Consider the following 16973-nt stretch of genomic DNA (forward strand, 5'->3'; position numbering starts at 1 on the left):
CTGGGGCAGTTTAGAATAAATAAGGTATGGGGAAAGCAGCTGAAATCCAAAGCAAAACAGAAAACCGTTTAGGGGAGGGAGAATCCTGCATAATTACAGCAAAGCAGAAGTTGCCCTCCCCCCCCAAAAAAACCTCCAAAATAATTAAAAACAAAGGCCCGAATTACTTGTTATTTATAAAGCTTGGATGAACAGAAAAATCTCTGTCTGGTACAAAAATGACCTCCAGGATAACACCACTTGAGCCTCCCTGGGAAATCTGTTCCATTACCAAGGGGCCACCACCAAAAAAGTCCCTCTCCTTAGTGGGGTCCAACAACACCTAGAGGCATCAAATTGACCCCCTTGGATGCTGGCAATATCGACCCATATGCTGTAATGCAGAGGTACCAGACATTCAGATGTTGTTAATAGTGTCTCTGTTTTACAGATTTACAGAAGCTGTCCCAGTTTCTACTTTGATCCCAGAATGTCCCGCTTTTCCTTAGGATATCCCTATTTTCATCAGAGAAATGTTGGAGGGTATTTAATTATGTGACACCCCCCCCCCCAAGCCAAGGAGATAACTAACTATACAACCTTTAGAAGGCATCTGAAGGCAGCCCTGTATAGGGAAGTTTTTTTAAATGTTGAATAAATTGAATAAGATGTCCCTATTTTCATCGGATAAATGTTGGAGGGTATGTAATCATTTTATCATTTATGCCCCACCCATCTGACTGGGTTGCCCCAGCCACTCTGAGCGGCTTCCAGCAAAATATAAAAATTCAATAAAACAGCAAACATTTTAAAAAATCCCTATAAAGGGCTGACTTTTGTTGGACTACAAAACCCATCGGATGCAGCCAGCATGGCCAATGATCATGGAACTGGAGTCCTGCAACAGCAAAGTCGTGAGATACAGATGCAATAAATAAAATACAACAACATTGTAGCCAACTAACCCCCGGTTAAAACCTCACTTTGGCTACAAATGCAGCAAGGGATCTCAGCAGAGACACTCCCTGGCTCAGTTGCTTAGCACAGTGTTGATAGTGCCAAGGCTGCAGGTTCAGTCCTTGTATGCGACAGTTGTGTATTCCTGTATTCCTATGATCTATGATTCTTTTGGCCTTCCCTGCAGGGCTGTCGTTAGCCAGGGATGGGGCTGATGTCCTCATGATGTTCTCCAAGACTCCCAGCAGCCTGCACAGCGATCAGTCAGGGATAATGGGAGCTGTCATCAACCAATGAGCACTAATACAATTTAAGCACTCTGACCGCTTGGCACGTGCCATTTTCAGACGCCGCTGTGTTAATATGATTGGCATGGCCAGCTGGAATGCTCAGTGCCTGGCAGAAGCCCCCGAAGGGCCACTGGCCACGGCAGGCTCCCTGCCAATAAATCCCAGGGCATTAACACAATTAAACCGCATATTGCGGAAAGGCGCCAGTTAGCGTCAGCAAAAAGGACTCTCTGCAGGTGCGGGGGGGGGGGGCTGCTCCATGGGAGAAGGGCTCGCTTGGCCCTCCAGCAGGAGAGAGCTGGTTCCAAGTTGCTTGTGCCAGGCATCCTGGTAGCCCCTTTGTGTGGGGGGCAGGGGAGGATGACTGGTGGCTCTCTAGTTGTCGGATTCTCAGTTCCCATCAGCTCCAGCCAGCAGAGCCAGCAGGATGCAATCTCCAAATTCTAGCCTGCATCGCTGCAAAGTTGGGTTGTGAAACAAGGGCAGAATTTAGGAAGCCACAGAGAAGGACACACACAGACACGCCTAAAGGGTTGCTCCTAAAGGAGCGAAACCCAGTTTTTCTTACCAGCTTACTGGCACTATGCCGAAAGGGACAATAGTTATGAACCGTAAAAACAAGCCGCAGTACAAAGGTCTTATTGCAAGGCCTTAAAGTTAAGACCGGTTTGGCCCGTTTAATGTTGCAATAATTATAATGAGGTTAGCTGTAAAAAGGTGGTCTGCTCTCTCATTCATAGTGTGAAGCAGCAGCAGCAGCAGCAGCAAAAAAAATGAAATAGGCTAATGCAATTCTAGGCTGCATCAATAGAAGTCTAGAGTCCAGATCAAGGGAAGCGATAGTACCACTCTATTCTGCCTTGGTCAGAATCTCACCTGGGGTTCTGTGTCCAATTCTGGGCACCCCAGATTAAGAAGGCTAATAACAAGCTGCCAGGTGTGCAGAGGAGGGCAACAAAGATGATGAAGAGTCTGGGACTCAAGCCTTATGAGAAACGGTTGAGGGAGTTATAATAACAATACTATAAACATTTATTATTTTAACCCCCCCCCCGCTGGCTGGGTTTCCCCAGCCACTCTGGGAGGCTCCCAACAGAATTAAAAGCACGAGGAAACATCAAACATTAAAAACGTCCCTAAACAGGGCTGCCTGCAGATGTCTTCTCAAAGTCAGATAGTTGTTTATTTCCTTGACATCTGGTGGGAGGGTGTTCCACAGGGCGGGTGCCACTACCGAGAAGGCCCTCTGCCTGGTTCCCTGTAACCTTGCTTCTCGCAGTGAGGGAACTGCCAGAAGGCCCTCGGAGCTGGACCTCAGGCTGAACGATGGGGGTGGAGATGCTCCTTCAGATATACTGGGCTGAGGCCGTTTAGGTCAGCACCAACACTTTGAATTGTGCTTGGAAACATACTGGGAAACAAAGTAGGTCTTTCAGGACCGGTGTTATGTGGTCTCGGTGGCAACTCCCAGTCACCGGTCTAGCCGCCGCATTCTGGGTATGTTTAGCCTGGAGGAGGAGACCAAGAGGTGATATGAGAGCTGTCTTCAAATATCTGAAGGAGGGATATTGGATATGGGAAACGGAGCAAGCTTGTTTTTTTGCTGCTCCAGAGGGTAGGATCCAAAGCTATTCAACAGTGGAAGGGACTGCCTGAGAAGGTAGCCAAACTCTCCTTCACTGGAGTTTCCTAAACAGAGGTTGAATGCTCATCTGTTAAGAGTTCTTTAGCTGTGGTTCTGGAATTGCTGGGGGTGGACTAGATGATGCTTGGGGACACCTTCAAACTCTGCGATTCTATGAGTGAATGATGGGCGTCGGGATTCATCAATATCTAGAGGGACAATACATGAAAGTCTTTCAATAAAAAACTATATCATCTATCTATCTATCTATCTATCTATCTATCTATCTATCTATCTCTCTCTCTATCTGGACACAAGCTCCCCAACCCCAACATGATGCAATTTGCATCTCACGGACCCTCCCCTGCTTCAAAATACAACCTTCCTCCTAACTCAGGGGTAGGCAACCTAAGGCCCGGGGGGCCAGACCCAGCCCATTCGCCTTCTAAATCTGGACCGGGAATCAGTGTGTTTTTACATGAGTAGAATGTGTCCTTTTATTTAAAATGCATCTCTGGGTTATTTGTGGGGGCATAGGAATTGGTTCAATTTTCTCCCTCCAAAATATAGTCCGGCCCCCCACATGGTCTGAGGAACGGTGGACCGGCCCATGGCTGAAAAAGGTTGCTGACCCCTGTCCTAACTGCTCTTGGTCCCCCACCCCACCACCTGAGCCATCGCTCCCCCCCCATCACGCCCAGTCTGCCTCACCGAAACTCATTGTCCTGCTTGGTGTTGGGCTGGCCGAGTCGCAACAGAAAACTTTCCTTGGGATTCATGTTGCTGCTGCCCAGGTCCTGGGATCTGGGGGGCTGCCGGAGCCTGCCATACGAGACGATGTCCTCCGACTCAGCCTTGGAGAGCATGGCGGACTTAGAGGGCCCCACCCTTCCTCCACCTGAGATGTACTCGCTTGAGATGGCTTTCGGGAGGGACATGGGCCGCTGCGAGGAGCCGGAGCGGCCCAGGTAGATGTGGTCGCTGGATTCGGCCTTTGGGAGAGTGTCCTTGAGTTCCACCGTGGCGAGGATGCCAGAGGTCACTGGGTCCAGGCCGCAAAGTTCTGGGAGCACACCCCGGCTGGGCGACTGGCTGAGTTTCATGGAGGGAGAGACGTTGGATTGGGTTGACGAGCTGCCGGAGGCTGGGGACAATGGCCGTAACTCTACCGGAGAGCGCAGGTTTGGGGTGTTGAAGACATGGACGCCCCCAGAGCCGTCCGGCTGGGCTCTGTTGAGATCCAAGGAGAGAGGGTGGTTCTGTCTCTCAGATGCTGAATGGCGAGACCCATCGGGCTGCAACCGGGTGTGGAAAGAGTCAAAGAGCGAGTCAGGCCTAGTCCCATTTGGCGGGTTTCCTCCGGTATACACGGAACTGCTGGAACCCTCAGGCTGGTACCGGACTGTCCCATCTGAGACGTACTGGTTGTTGGCAGGAGAGAAGAGCCCCGGAGATGCCAATCCTGTGATACTGTTGCGTGGAGACACCGGCTGGGACCCGATGGGGGAGGGCGGGCCTTGGTCCCTGCTGCCACGGTGACTGGACTCCATCTTCGAGAAGAGGGGGGAGGAAGGGCAAAGCACATTAGACAGCTGCATAGCACGTGAGGCCCTGCCTGCCAGCCTATCTTCACACAAAGATGCCAACAATGACCCTGGCAGGCGCTAGGAACCCATCTCAATTTTGCCCACAATTTCTGCAGCAGCATCTGCAGAACAGAGCCAAGCAAGGTCGTGGCTAGAGCCGGGCTCTGATGGGAATCCTCTGCAAGGAGGTTTATGCAATACATCTGGCGTGCCCCCCCCCCCGGTCACCGCAACCTCCTTCCTTCTCATCTTCTCTTCCAAGGCTGGCTACGACCATGCAAGAGAACTTCCCTGACTTAACCTCAGGAACTGACAGACCATGTCTCTGTATACAAAGGCTGCCCTTTGGGATGACCCGGGCTCTCAGCAGCCACTCCTAACCCTGCCCTCTTCTGCATGTTCACCAGATTCCTTCGGATACCAGCTCCCAGCCCAAATTCAATAGAAACTGGGAACATAGGAAGCTACCGTCTACTGAATCAGACCATTGGTCCATCCAGCTCGGTGTTGTCTCCACTGACTGGCTCTCCAGAGTTTCAGTCTCTCCCAGCCTTGCCTGGAGATGCCAGGGACTCAACCTGGGACCTTCCACATGGTGGGAAAAAATAAATACCTTGCCACTGAACACCAGCCCTTTCTACAGGTTGTTTTCAGTGACACACCCATTCCCATGGCTCCCAACAGCCTTTGACAGCTCCCTGCTCTTATTCCAGATGGACATAACTAGCACACACACACAGGCGCCTACAACATGGGTGGCTAGCCTGTCACCCTCCAGATGTTACTGGACTCCCGTCATCCCTGACCCTTGACTGAGGGGTTAACAGGAGCTGGAGTCCCAACAATGTCTGGATGGGGCCCAAGGGAACTGTCCAATTCCTGAAGTTCCCGTGCCCCCCCCCTCCACCCCATAGCAAAGGAGTGATTATCGTGAATTTAGGGTCAAATCTGAAACACATCAAGAGACTTCATTTCCCCTGACGCTTCCTGGCACAGTACCCAAACCCATCCAAACAGGGAGAAGTCATGGCTTTCTTCTGATGAATCACTTTCCATGCCACCATGCCCAGATTCTCCGGGTGGCTGGAGGTTGACATTGCTTTCCCGTGCCAACAGCCGTGGAACGTTGGGGCTGAGGGTTCTCTCTCCTGGGAAAGAAGCTTGGGAAAGTGGCCAGCGCACAAAGGGTCTGAAGGGGGAAGGCTAGGGTTCAAGGTTATGACTGGTGGAGCCCTATATGGTTGGGACCCAGGCTACCAGAAAGACCGTATCTCCCTCTACAAACCTGCCCAGGTGGCACAACCCTCAGGTAAGCACCTCCTCTCGGCTTTTGGTGACACGAGGGAGAGCCTTTTCAGTGACTGCACCCAGATTGTGGGATTCCCTCCCGAGAGAGGTCAGGCTGGCTCCTTCTGCCAGCAAGCTACAGTGAGAGCTTCCTTTTTCAAAGGCAGGCTTTTGAAAATTGTCACACAGGTGATGCTGAAGACTGGGTAGGCTGTCAGGGCAAACTGGGTTTGAACTGCTGGCTCCAAAGATGTTCTGATGTATTTTAATAATTAATTTTAACTAGTCTGTTCTCATTACTTTGTATTTTATAATGTTTCTACATATTGGAAGCTGCCTTGAAAGCCTATTTGGGAAACGAAGGGATATAAATACAGTGGTACCTTGGTTCTCAAACGCCTTGGTACTCAAACAACTTGGTACTCAAACAACACTGCAAACCCAGAAGTTTGCAAACTTTTTTTGGAAGCCAAATTTGCTCCGTTTTAAGTGTTACGCTTCCAATTTGAGTGCTACACTCACGTTTTGAGTGGTACGCTGAGGTCGGTTTGTTTTTGCTACTTATTTTGCGTTTTTGTTTTTGCAGCTCCTTTTTGTTTTGTTTTTGTGACTGTGTGGAACCCAGTTCAGCTACTGATTAATCGATTGTGTAACTGCAGTACATTGATTACTGCTTTCATTTTATGGATCAGTGGTCTCGTTAGATAGTAAAACTCATGTTAAATTGCTGTTTTGGGGGTTGTTTTTAAAAGTCTGGAACCATCTTGCATTACTTTCTATAGGAAAGCGCACCTTGGTTTTGGAATGCTTGGGTTTTGGAAGGGACTTCCAGAACGGATTAGGTTTGAGAACCAAGGTACCACTGTGAATTTAATCATCATCATCATAAAATAATCATAAAATTGTAGAGTTTGAAGGGACCCTGGGGGGTCATCTAATCCAACCCCCTGCAATGCAGAAATCACAGCTAAAGCATCTCTGACAGACGACCAGCCAACCTCTGCTTAAAAACCTCCAACAAAAGACCACCTTCCAAGGTCATAGAATCATAGAGCTGTAGAGTTGGAAGGGAAGGAAACATTAGCTTATGATGATATTTTATTCCCTTGCTAATTACGCTGTTTTAAACGTGGATTTCATACAGGACTTCCTTTAGTGATGTTGTCTTTTTAAATGTGTTTTAAGATTTCTCTTTCTTAACTTTGCTGCGTTGAATGTGCATTCTGCAGCCGACCTCTTTTGCAATGTTTTATTTTGAAATCTTTTAATAGTTTAGTTTCTTGTTAACACTACAGCATTGCTATGAATGTATACTTTATATTTCTTCAGGAACGTTTGGTTCCGGATTGTTTTATTCAGTGTTTTAACGTGGGTTGTAAACTGCTTTGAGATTTACCCCCCTGCCTTAAAAATATAAAGCGGTATAAAAATGAAAATAATCTCAATAATCCCAACAGTCCTCTCTAGACCAACCCTAGCAATGCAAGAATAACAGCTATAGATGACCACCCAACCTCTACCTTAAAAACCTCCAACAAAAGAGATTCAAGTACCTTCCAAAGCAGTCTGTTCCACCACCTAACAGCTCTATTATTAAGACATTTTTTAAATTATGTATAATCAGTAATTAGTTCTTATTATAAGAAGCACTGTAATAATACATTCAATATCACCATATCAGGGAAAGAGCCCTCGCCTGCCTCCTTTCTTTCTTTTTTACCAGACTCTAATTGCCTTGATAGCTCGGACAAAGAAACCGACTGAGTCAGGCTAACAGCAAATCAATATTCAACAATCTCCCCACATACAGAGAGAGGGTCTTCCCTGCAGTGGCCCCAACATATGCAGACAGCATTACATAAACAAGAATCAGCAGTCCCCACCCCAGTTTCAGAGCAGAGAAACTAGCCAGCCACAGGGGCTAGGGGCAATGGCTCAGTGGGAAAGCTCCTGTGTTGTTGCATGCAGAAGGTCTCGGGTTCAATCCCTGGCCTCTCCAGATGAGGCTGGAAATGTCCCGGGTTCGAAAACCACTGCCAGTGTAGACAATATTGAGCTAGATACTGAGCCTTGGTATAAGGCAACTTCTTGTATTCTTATTACATAGGGCCACGTCTTATGCCAGGTTAGACTCTTTGTCCAACAGATAGCTGGTGTGGCATAGCAGTTAGAGCAGGCATCCCCAAAAACTGCGGCCCTCCAGATGTTTTGGCCTACAACTCCCATTATCCCTAGCTAACAGGACCAGTGGTCAGGGATGATGGGAATTGTAGTCCAAAACATCTGGAGGGCCAAAGTTGGGGGATGCCTGAGTTAGAGTGTCAGACTAGGACCTGGGAGACCAAGGTTCGAATCCCCGCTTCAGTCATGAAGCTCATTACCTTGGCCCAGTCACTTGCCTCTTGGCTCACAGGGTTGTTGTGACTATAAAATTGGGGAGGGGACGAGTGAGCTCCTTGGATATAAATACATAGGTTGAACTTTTAACATAATGATCATACAGACTGTGTTTTTTGCACTGTGGTTTAACAATCCCTCTTCGCAGGGAACTCTGGGAACTGTAGGTTTGTGGAGAGAATAGGGAAGTATCCTAACAGCTCTCAGCACCTGCAACAAACTACAGCTCCCAAAATTATTGGGGGTGGGGAGCCATGGTTGCTCAAAGAGGTATTGCAATGTTTTAAATGGATGGGGCAAATGTGACCTAACATGGCTTCTCACTCCAGAAACCTTTTCACTGGAGACCAGAGCTTCTGGGCAGGCTTTACCAGTGAGCTGCAGCCTGCTCCTGTTGGAGAGGCCTGAGGCCTGCCAGAAAGACCCACCGCTGACACCTGCACTAGAAGACAAACGGTGCTGACAGCACTGTCCAAGAGAAATGCACTCTGCACATGCTCTTGAGCACTCCCTTGTTGGCAATGACATCGCTCGTCTCTGGGGCTCAAAACCTGGTAGTGAAAATGAGCTCTGCGGCTCGGATCCTGCGTGTTAGCAAAGAACTACATGGGAGTTTTTGAAAGGGCTGGACCGCCCACTCTCAACTTCAATACAGGGTTAACCCCCCCCCACACACACACAGACACTTCTTGCCCTCAGGAAATCTTAAAGGAAGTAATTTCAACACTGTATTCATTACATGCTAAATCCTCAAAGAAAGGAAAGATTAACGATTAACCTTTCTCCAAGCTCCCTTGGGATGACCCCTCCTTCCCTTGCACCGCAGAAACGGAAAGGGAAGAAGCTTTTTTTAAAGCTTTCTGAGGAAAAGTCCCTCCTGCCTCAGTTTCCCCATCTGCGCACTTATTTATTTATTGCATTTTTCTCCACGGAGCTCAAGGTGGGATGGAGAGCGCTCCTTCTCTTTAAGCCACACAACCACCCTCTGGGGTGGGTTTAGGCTGAGAGGCAGCAACCACCAGCCCAAGGTCGGCTCGTGGCCGAGTGGGGATTTGAACCCGGGTCCCGTCCGACACTTTCACCTCTATGCCACACCGGTTTGCCCAACTGCAAAAAGGGAGTCAGCTAGGGCTCACAAATCAAAATCAGTGGAGGCTGGTTTATTAGTGCCATCGTGGAGCATGGCCCCAACAACCTCAGCCAGCCCCCACCTGCCAGCCTTCTTAGACATATCCGGTCCAGGGGGTGGCACTGCCAAAACCGCTTCCTCCTCCTCCTCCTTTGTCAGTGTTGCCCTTGGCAAACTCAGTGCAGAGGAGGATGGGGACAAACACAAAACTAGAATGAGATGGTGCTGTCTATTGCAGGGGAGGCGGCCCCCACTTTCTACCCCATCAGCCCCAAATAGCACCACCTGCCATAGAGGATCGGTGGGCACCTTCTGCCCTCCACAGTGCCCATCTCTCTCAGCTTACGTGCCCTTCATTTCCCCTCTCTCCTGCTCTGCCCGGCTGGATGCAGAGCTCCCAGTCCTGCTGACAGCGAGAAAGGTAGAGGACGTCCTCTCGCTCCGGCTCCCTTTCCCCAGAAGAGAGCTTCCTCTCCCCGCCTCCCCTGCCTCTCCGCCTGGGCCTGCCCAATGCCTGCCTTGCTGCTGCTGCTGCTGCTGCTACCAGGTGGGCATATTCATTCACCTTGGCATCCATGCTTTTACACCTCCTGAAAGCAGGAAGCGGGCACACACAGTGCCTGTGGCAGGCAGACCCTGGGCGCTTTTGCCACCAGCAGGAGGAGAGAAGAAAAGGGGTGTTTGCTCAACGGTGCCAGCTGCAGACTCAAAAAAAAAAAAAGCTCGGATTTGCCCGCAGACCAGCTGGCACTAGAATGGGCAAGGGCACCAAAGGAGTTTGGCCCCAGCAAGAGCTGGAGAAAAGAAGGGTGGGGGAGAAGGTGTAGCTTAGACATCAGGATGGCAGCTGGCAGGGGGTGTAACGAAGGGGCATCCAGGAAATATCTAAAAGGCACATTTTCCTGGAAAGGTGAAATGGGTCATCTGGTGGCATCAGGCGGGGCGTGTGTGTGTGTCCATTTAACCCACCACTTCCGCAAAGCCCCTGGTTCAACCCCACACACCCAATCTACACACACACACCATCTGAAACAAAGGCTATGTAGGCGTTGAAAGCTGCCTTTCAAGATTCCTCCATCTGCCGTTATCCTTACTTCACCCCAACCCTCCCCCCCCCCAATGTGTCTAAAATTAGATTGTAAGCCGTTTGGGGCAGGGAACCACCCTTTGCATATTTTGCTCCACAGAGACCCCTATCACAAATTGATTATAATATGGTGCCAACATTGATGATAATAATAGTAATAGTAATAATAGCAAGGGAAATGGCATTAGCAGAGAAGGGGGGGTTGTGTGGGGTGGGGGTCTGCCTGTCCATCACCACTATGTCACCCTCTTCCCCATAAGCAAAGGCTGAGAGCCAGCAGGTTGTAGTGGTTAGAATGTCTGGCTGAGACCAGGGTTCGAATCCTCCACTCAGCCACATGAAACTTACTGGGTGATCTTGGGTGCCTGAGGAATAAATGGGGGGGGGGGAGATCTGCATCCCTTGTTCAGCCACAGAACTCAGTGGGTGATCTTGGGTGCCAATCACTGCCTTTCAACCTAGCGTACCTCACAGGGTTGTTGTTGCGGGGATTCATTGAGGGGAGAACCACCTATACCACCTTGAGCTCATCGGAGGAAAATAAGGTAGGATATAAATGTTATGAGCAGATAATAAACAAGTAAGCAAGCAACCTAGAATCTGGGGCAGGGGGAGGAGAGAACAGAGCGCCTCTTGGAAACAGCGGCAGAGCCCAGCTCCCTACAAGGGGCACCCTAGAGTCTTCCTGCAGGGAAGGGGAAATCCATCCCAGACCGATCCAGAAAATAGGCTCACGTGCAGCCCCAGAACGCACATCTGTCAGAATCGGAAGCTCACCTTTGCACCGAATGGACCACCACACGCACGCTAAAAAAGGGGTGGTGGTGGCAGGAGGGGGGGGGTCCCTTCTCAAATCCTGGCTGGCGCTTCTGAAATGCGGCGCTCTGTGGTCTTCAAGCATCCCCCTCACCCTCCGCACCCCGTCCCACCTCACACGTGCGCGCACACAATGGACAGATAAGCTCCTCTGAACGCCCCCCCCCAATGCCTAAGAACTAGCCCCTTCCACCCACACCCAGAAGCCAGCCCCTTCCTTTCTTCTGCTCAGACTCTGCGTGTACCCATTTCCCAGAGGAGGTGGGGGGATGAGCGAGCCAGACAGCCGCTCGCTCATTCCCGGGAGGCTCCCCCTCCCACGCACCCGGAGCGTGCCTAACTTACACACCTGAGCCCCCATGCTGGAAATGATGCCGGATTCCTGGATCCCTCCCCACCGTCGCCCCTTTGCCTCCCCAGCCAGGGCCACCTTCTCCTTCACCTGCCCGGCCCTCGCCATTGGCTCCGTGGCCCGCCGGCTCCACCAATGGCCTCCGTCCACCTGCGGCCAGGAGGGGGGAGGGCTGGTCCCGTCCGCGCTCACCTGGCGCCGCTCGGACGCCCCCGAGGCGGCTCGGCCCCTGGCCAGCGCCTGCTTCCTCCGGCTGCTGGCGCTGCTGAGCGGCGGCGGCTGCGGCTGCTGCTCCATCGCGTGCAGCTCCTTCCCCGGCGATGCTGAGCTCCCTCCCGCAGCCCAGGCAGGCCGTGACGTCAGCGGAGCCGGCAACCTGCCGGAGAATTTAAAGGCGCAGGAGCGCGCTCCGGCCAGCCGCTAGGGGGCGCTGCGGAGAAAAAGCGCGGCTTTCCTTTGCTAAAAATACAAGCCGCTAGTCCTCGTGAGCAGCAGGCGCCGGAGGAGATTCCCAATGGAGTCCGATAATAATAATGAAGTACTAGTAGTAGTTCAAAAGCATCAATTCTTCGGCGATCAGCCTTCTTTATGGTCCAGCTCTCACTACCATACATCACTACTGGGAAAACCATAGCTTTAACTATACGGACCTATTGTAGGCAAGGTGATGTCTCTGCTTTTTAAGATGCTGTCTAGGATTGTCATTGCTTTTCTCCCAAGAAGCAGGCGTCTTTTAATTTCGTGACTGCTGTCACCATCTGCAGTGATCAAGGAGCCCAAGTAAGTAAAATCTCTCACTGCCTCCATTTCTTCCCCTTCTATTTGCCAGGAGGTGATGGGACCAGTGGCCATGATCTTGGTTTTTTTGATGTTGAGCTTCAGACCATATTTTGCGCTATCCTCTTTCACCCTTATTAAAGGGTTCTTTAATTCCTCCTCACTTTCTGCCATCAAGGTTGTGTCATCTGCATATCTGAGGTTGTTGATATTTCTTCCGGCAGTCTTAATGCTTTTGAATTATGGTGCTGGAGGAGACTCTTGAGAGACCCATGGACTGCAAGAAGATCAAACCTATCCATTCTGAAGGAGATCAGCCCTGAGTGCTCACTGGAAGGAATGAGGCTCCAATACTTTGGCCACCTCATGAGAAGAGAAGACTCCCTGGAAAAGACCCTGATGTTGGGAAAGATGGAGGGGACAAGGAGAAGGGGACGACAGAGGACAAGATGGCTGGACAGTGTTCTCAAAGCTACGAACATGAGTTTGACCAAACTGTGGGAGGCAGTGGAAGACAAAAGTGCCTGGCGTGCTCTGGTCCATGGGGTCACGAAGAGTCGGACACGACTAAACAACTAAACAACAACAGTAGTAGTAGTTGTTGTTATTTGTATCCCGCTCATTTGGCTGGCCTGGGTTGAAAGGGCTACTGTTCCTTGATCTTTCCAAGCATGATTGCCAACCTGAATACAGTGGTACCTTGGTTCCCAAACTTAATCCGTTCCCGAAGTCCCTTCCCAAAGCAAAGCGTTCCAAAACCAAGGCACGCTTTGCCACAGAAAGTGATGCAAAATGGATTCATCCGTTCCAGACTTTTAAAAACGACCCCAAAAATAGCAGTTTAACATGAATTTTACTATCTAACGAGACCGTTGATCCATAAAATGAAAGCAGTAATCAATGTACTGCAGTCACACAATCAATCAATCAGTAGCTGAACTGGGTTCCACACAGTCACAAAAACAAAACAAAAAAAGAACCGCAAAAACAAAAACACAAAATAAATAGCAAAACCAGACAGACCTCAGTGTAACACTCAAAACAAAAGTGTGGCACTCAAAAGGGAAGCGTAGCACTCAAAACGGAGCAATTTGAAAAAAGTTCGCAAACCGGAACACTTACTTCCGGGTTTGCAGTGTTTGTGTTCCAAGTTGTTTGAGTGCCAAGGCGTTTGAGAACCAAGGTACCACTGTAAAATATGGGGGGGCGCATGTAAGCCCCACTCTGGGCGTAGCCAAGGGGGAAGCAAATCAAAAATCAATCAAAATCAATACAAATCGGAGGTTGCCCCCCCAACAAAAGCCTGCCCCCTAACAAAAATCCTGGCTACATCCATGAGCCCCGCCTCACAGAATTCATCACAAGACTTGGCACAGGGACAGCATTTGAATGGCAATGTCCATCTACTTTGAAGAGGCTTGGTCCCCTCAATTTGGGTGTGGGGTGGGGTGGCAGAAGGGACCTCGGCCCCTAGGAGTTGGCTCCTATTTTTCTAAGTCAGGGTGTACCCAAGGCAAGTCAACTTGTTGTGGCACCTGAATCTCACAAGTACCCCTTCTTGGGAGGAAGAGGAGGGGCACTACTACTGTTTTACACTGTTTTCTGTTTTACACTTTAGCATTATTATTATTATTATTATTATCATCATCATCATCAGTAATGCTAATATAACTTATAGAAAAAATTGGGGTTGGCTTTTAAAGCCCAACTCTCCATCAGTGTCCCCCTAAGTTCGTTATCGGTCAGTGGTAACTGAGTGCAGGCAGGATACAGTGAATGCGAGGAAGAGATTTATTTTTTCTGTGGCGACAGCAGCAGTAGCTGATATTTTGCGGCAGTTTCGTGCGCACGTGCTGGCTGGGGGTGATGGAAGCGATCGTCCCAAATGGCTGTGCTTGCTGGGGGCCAGCTGGGGGTGGGGTCCAAAACATCTGAAGGGCACCAGGTGAGGGGAGGCTGCTTTGACCCCTGCAAGGTTGCTGCTTCCTCCTGTTTTCCTCTCCTTTTTCTCGGCTGCGCTTCAAACTAGGTCACTGTCCCAAAGAGAGGGGTGCCGCTGCTGTTTTTTTTGTCCTTTTACAGCCCTTCAGCACTAAAGCGCACATATCCACTCACCTACCCCATCGTCTTGTTTCTATTGATTATATGTAAGGCACACTGGCTCTCGGCTGCAGGGCAGGGTGAAAAACGTTTCAGACAGGGGAAAAAATAGCCCATTTGGTTCGCTGACCTTCGCAAGGTCACAGGTGCATGTGCCCTTCCTTGCTTAATTCAGTTCGGCTGCGGATCGCCATGTGTGAAATCCGGTTCGGTTCCTTCTTCCCCAAAATCGATCAACAGGCGGCTTCCAGGCGGCTCTGAGTGCACGGAAACCCCCCTCCAACATTTGGCTACTGTGAGAACAGGATGCTACACTAGATGGCCTGATCCGGCAAGACCCTTCTTATGGAGGGCGATTCCTATAGAACCTCCATGCTCAGGCACAGTCTATCTCTGTATACCAGAAAATAGGGAGAGCAACAATCGGAGAGTATTGCTGCACTCAGGTACTGCCAATTGGGATAGTTCAGTTGGTAGAGTGTGTGGCTCTTAATATCAGGGTTGTGGGTTTGAGCCCCACATTGGGGCAAAGGATTCCTGCATTGACCCTTGCGGTCCCTTTCAACTCTATGATTCATTGCTTGGCGGGCTTCCCCTAGTGGGCATCTATATGATCAGCCACTGTGAGAACAGGATGCTGGACTAGATGGGGCATTGGCCCATTGCAGCAGGGCCATGCTCCTTTCTTATAAGTATAATTTTTATTAAATTTTCTGTTTTACACTTTAGAATATTCATTTAAACAACCTTAAAATGTCAATGGAGGCAGTGGAGGCAGTGAGAGATTTTACTTTCTTGGGCTCCTTGATCACTGCAGATGGTGACAGCAGTCACGAAATTAAAAGACGCCTGCTTCTTGGGAGAAAAGCAATGACAAACCTAGACAGCATCTTAAAAAGCAGAGACATTACCTTGCCGACAAAGGTCCGTATAGTTAAAGCTATGGTTTTCCCAGTAGTGATGTATGGAAGTGAGAGCTGGACCATAAAGAAGGCTGGTCGCCGAAGAATTGATGCTTTTGAATTATGGTGCTGGAGGAGACTCTTGAGAGTCCCATGGACTGCAAGAAGATCAAACCTATCCATTCTGAAGGAAATCAGCCCTGAGTGCTCACAATACGTTGGCCACCTCATGAGAAGAGAAGACTCCCTGGAAAAGACCCTGATGTTGGGAAAGATTGAGGGTACTAGGAGAAGGGGACGACAGAGGACGAGATGGTTGGACAGTGTTCTCAAAGCTATGAACATGAGTTTGACCAAACTGCAGGAGGCAGTGGAAGACAGGAGCGCCTGGCGTGCTATGGTCCATGGGGTCACGAAGAGTCGGACACGACTAAACGACTAAACAACAACAAAAAAATGTAAATGACTTCCCTTCTTCTCTTTTCATGGCTCATTTTGCAGATCATATATCCCTGCATATTTTACATAAACTAAACCATTCAGTATTCCATTATTCCATTCAGCAAAACTTGTTTACACTGTTGAATTTATCTTAATGCTGCCAACGTTTTCACATGTACACAATTCCCCCCCATATGTTCAATAAGCATTTTCCAATCTTCTGTGTTCTTATCATTGTCACTTGCTTGCCTCTGTTACAAGCATGTGTGTCAAGGAGACCCCTCAATGCCATGAAGACTAGAGAATTACAGGGCCGCCTGGCCTCAGGCCTGCACCGAGATGCCTCCAGAATCTCTGGAAAAGCAATGCCTGGGCTGCCCGCAGCAGAGGACCCAAAGAGGTTGACTTACCTGAAGCAGCTTCTCCCTCACCTGCAGACTCAGGGATGGGATGTCTTCCCTGGTCAGTCCACACAGGGCTCCAGTTGGCTGGAGCTCCCTGCAGAGGCAACATGTCTTGGGCCCAAACATAAGAACCTGGCTGCTGGATCAGACCAATGACCCATCCAGTCCAGCATCCTTGTTCTCACAGTGGCCAACCAGATGCCCCTATGGGAAACCAGCAAGCAGGATCCGTGCACAGGAGCACTTCCCCTTCCTGTTGCTTCCAGCAACTGGTATTCAGAAGCATTGCTCCCTCCAACCATGGAGCAAGAGGATAGCCATCATGGCTGGTAGCCACGGATAGCCTTCTCCTCCATGGATTTGTCCAATCCTCTTTTAAATTATTATGATTATATATCAAACTTGTATGCCGCCCTTCATGCACAGATCTCAAGGCACTTCACAACATAAAAATATGACATAAAAGCACGAAATACATGACAGAGAACAAGAAGGGGGGAGAGAAAAACATATATTATTTAAATATACAATTTAAAATGCTCTAAGTTGGTGGCCATCACGGCCTCCTGTGGCAGTGAGTTCCACAGTTTATGCACTGTGTGAAGATGGACTTTATTTCCATCTTCCAACATCCACCTTCGTTGGATGTCCATAAATTCTAGTACTATGACAGGGGGAGGAAAAAATTTTCTCAGTCATCTTTCTCCATGCAATGCATGCTTTTATAAACTTCTATCATGGTACCGCTTGCTTGTCTTTTCTCTAAACTAAAAAGCCCCAAATCGTAGAATTGGAAGGGACCCTGAAGATCATCCAACCCCCAGCAATGCAGGAATATGCAGCAA

General features: G+C 49.4%; 1 protein-coding gene across 6 annotated transcripts in view; it reads right to left on the reverse strand.

The window, feature by feature from the left end:
- The window catches only part of INPP5J (inositol polyphosphate-5-phosphatase J), a 36127-nt gene extending 24290 nt beyond the window's left edge, over nt 1-11837 (reverse strand). For 2 of the 6 annotated variants that reach the window (XM_035098998.2, XM_035098997.2), the window contains exons 1-2: nt 9596-10355; nt 3562-4400 (exon numbers count right to left, since the gene is read on the reverse strand). In XM_035098998.2, coding sequence (XP_034954889.2) covers nt 3562-4400; nt 9596-9826 — 1070 coding nt within the window. In that variant the 5' untranslated portion in view covers nt 9827-10355. The other 4 variants (XM_035099002.2, XM_060269312.1, XM_060269313.1 and 1 more) reach the window with 4 other exon arrangements.
- Nucleotides 11838-16973: the final 5136 nt, after the last annotated feature.

The sequence above is a fragment of the Zootoca vivipara genome, chromosome 17, assembly GCF_963506605.1.
Source record: "Zootoca vivipara chromosome 17, rZooViv1.1, whole genome shotgun sequence".
Lineage (NCBI taxonomy): Eukaryota > Metazoa > Chordata > Lepidosauria > Squamata > Lacertidae > Zootoca > Zootoca vivipara.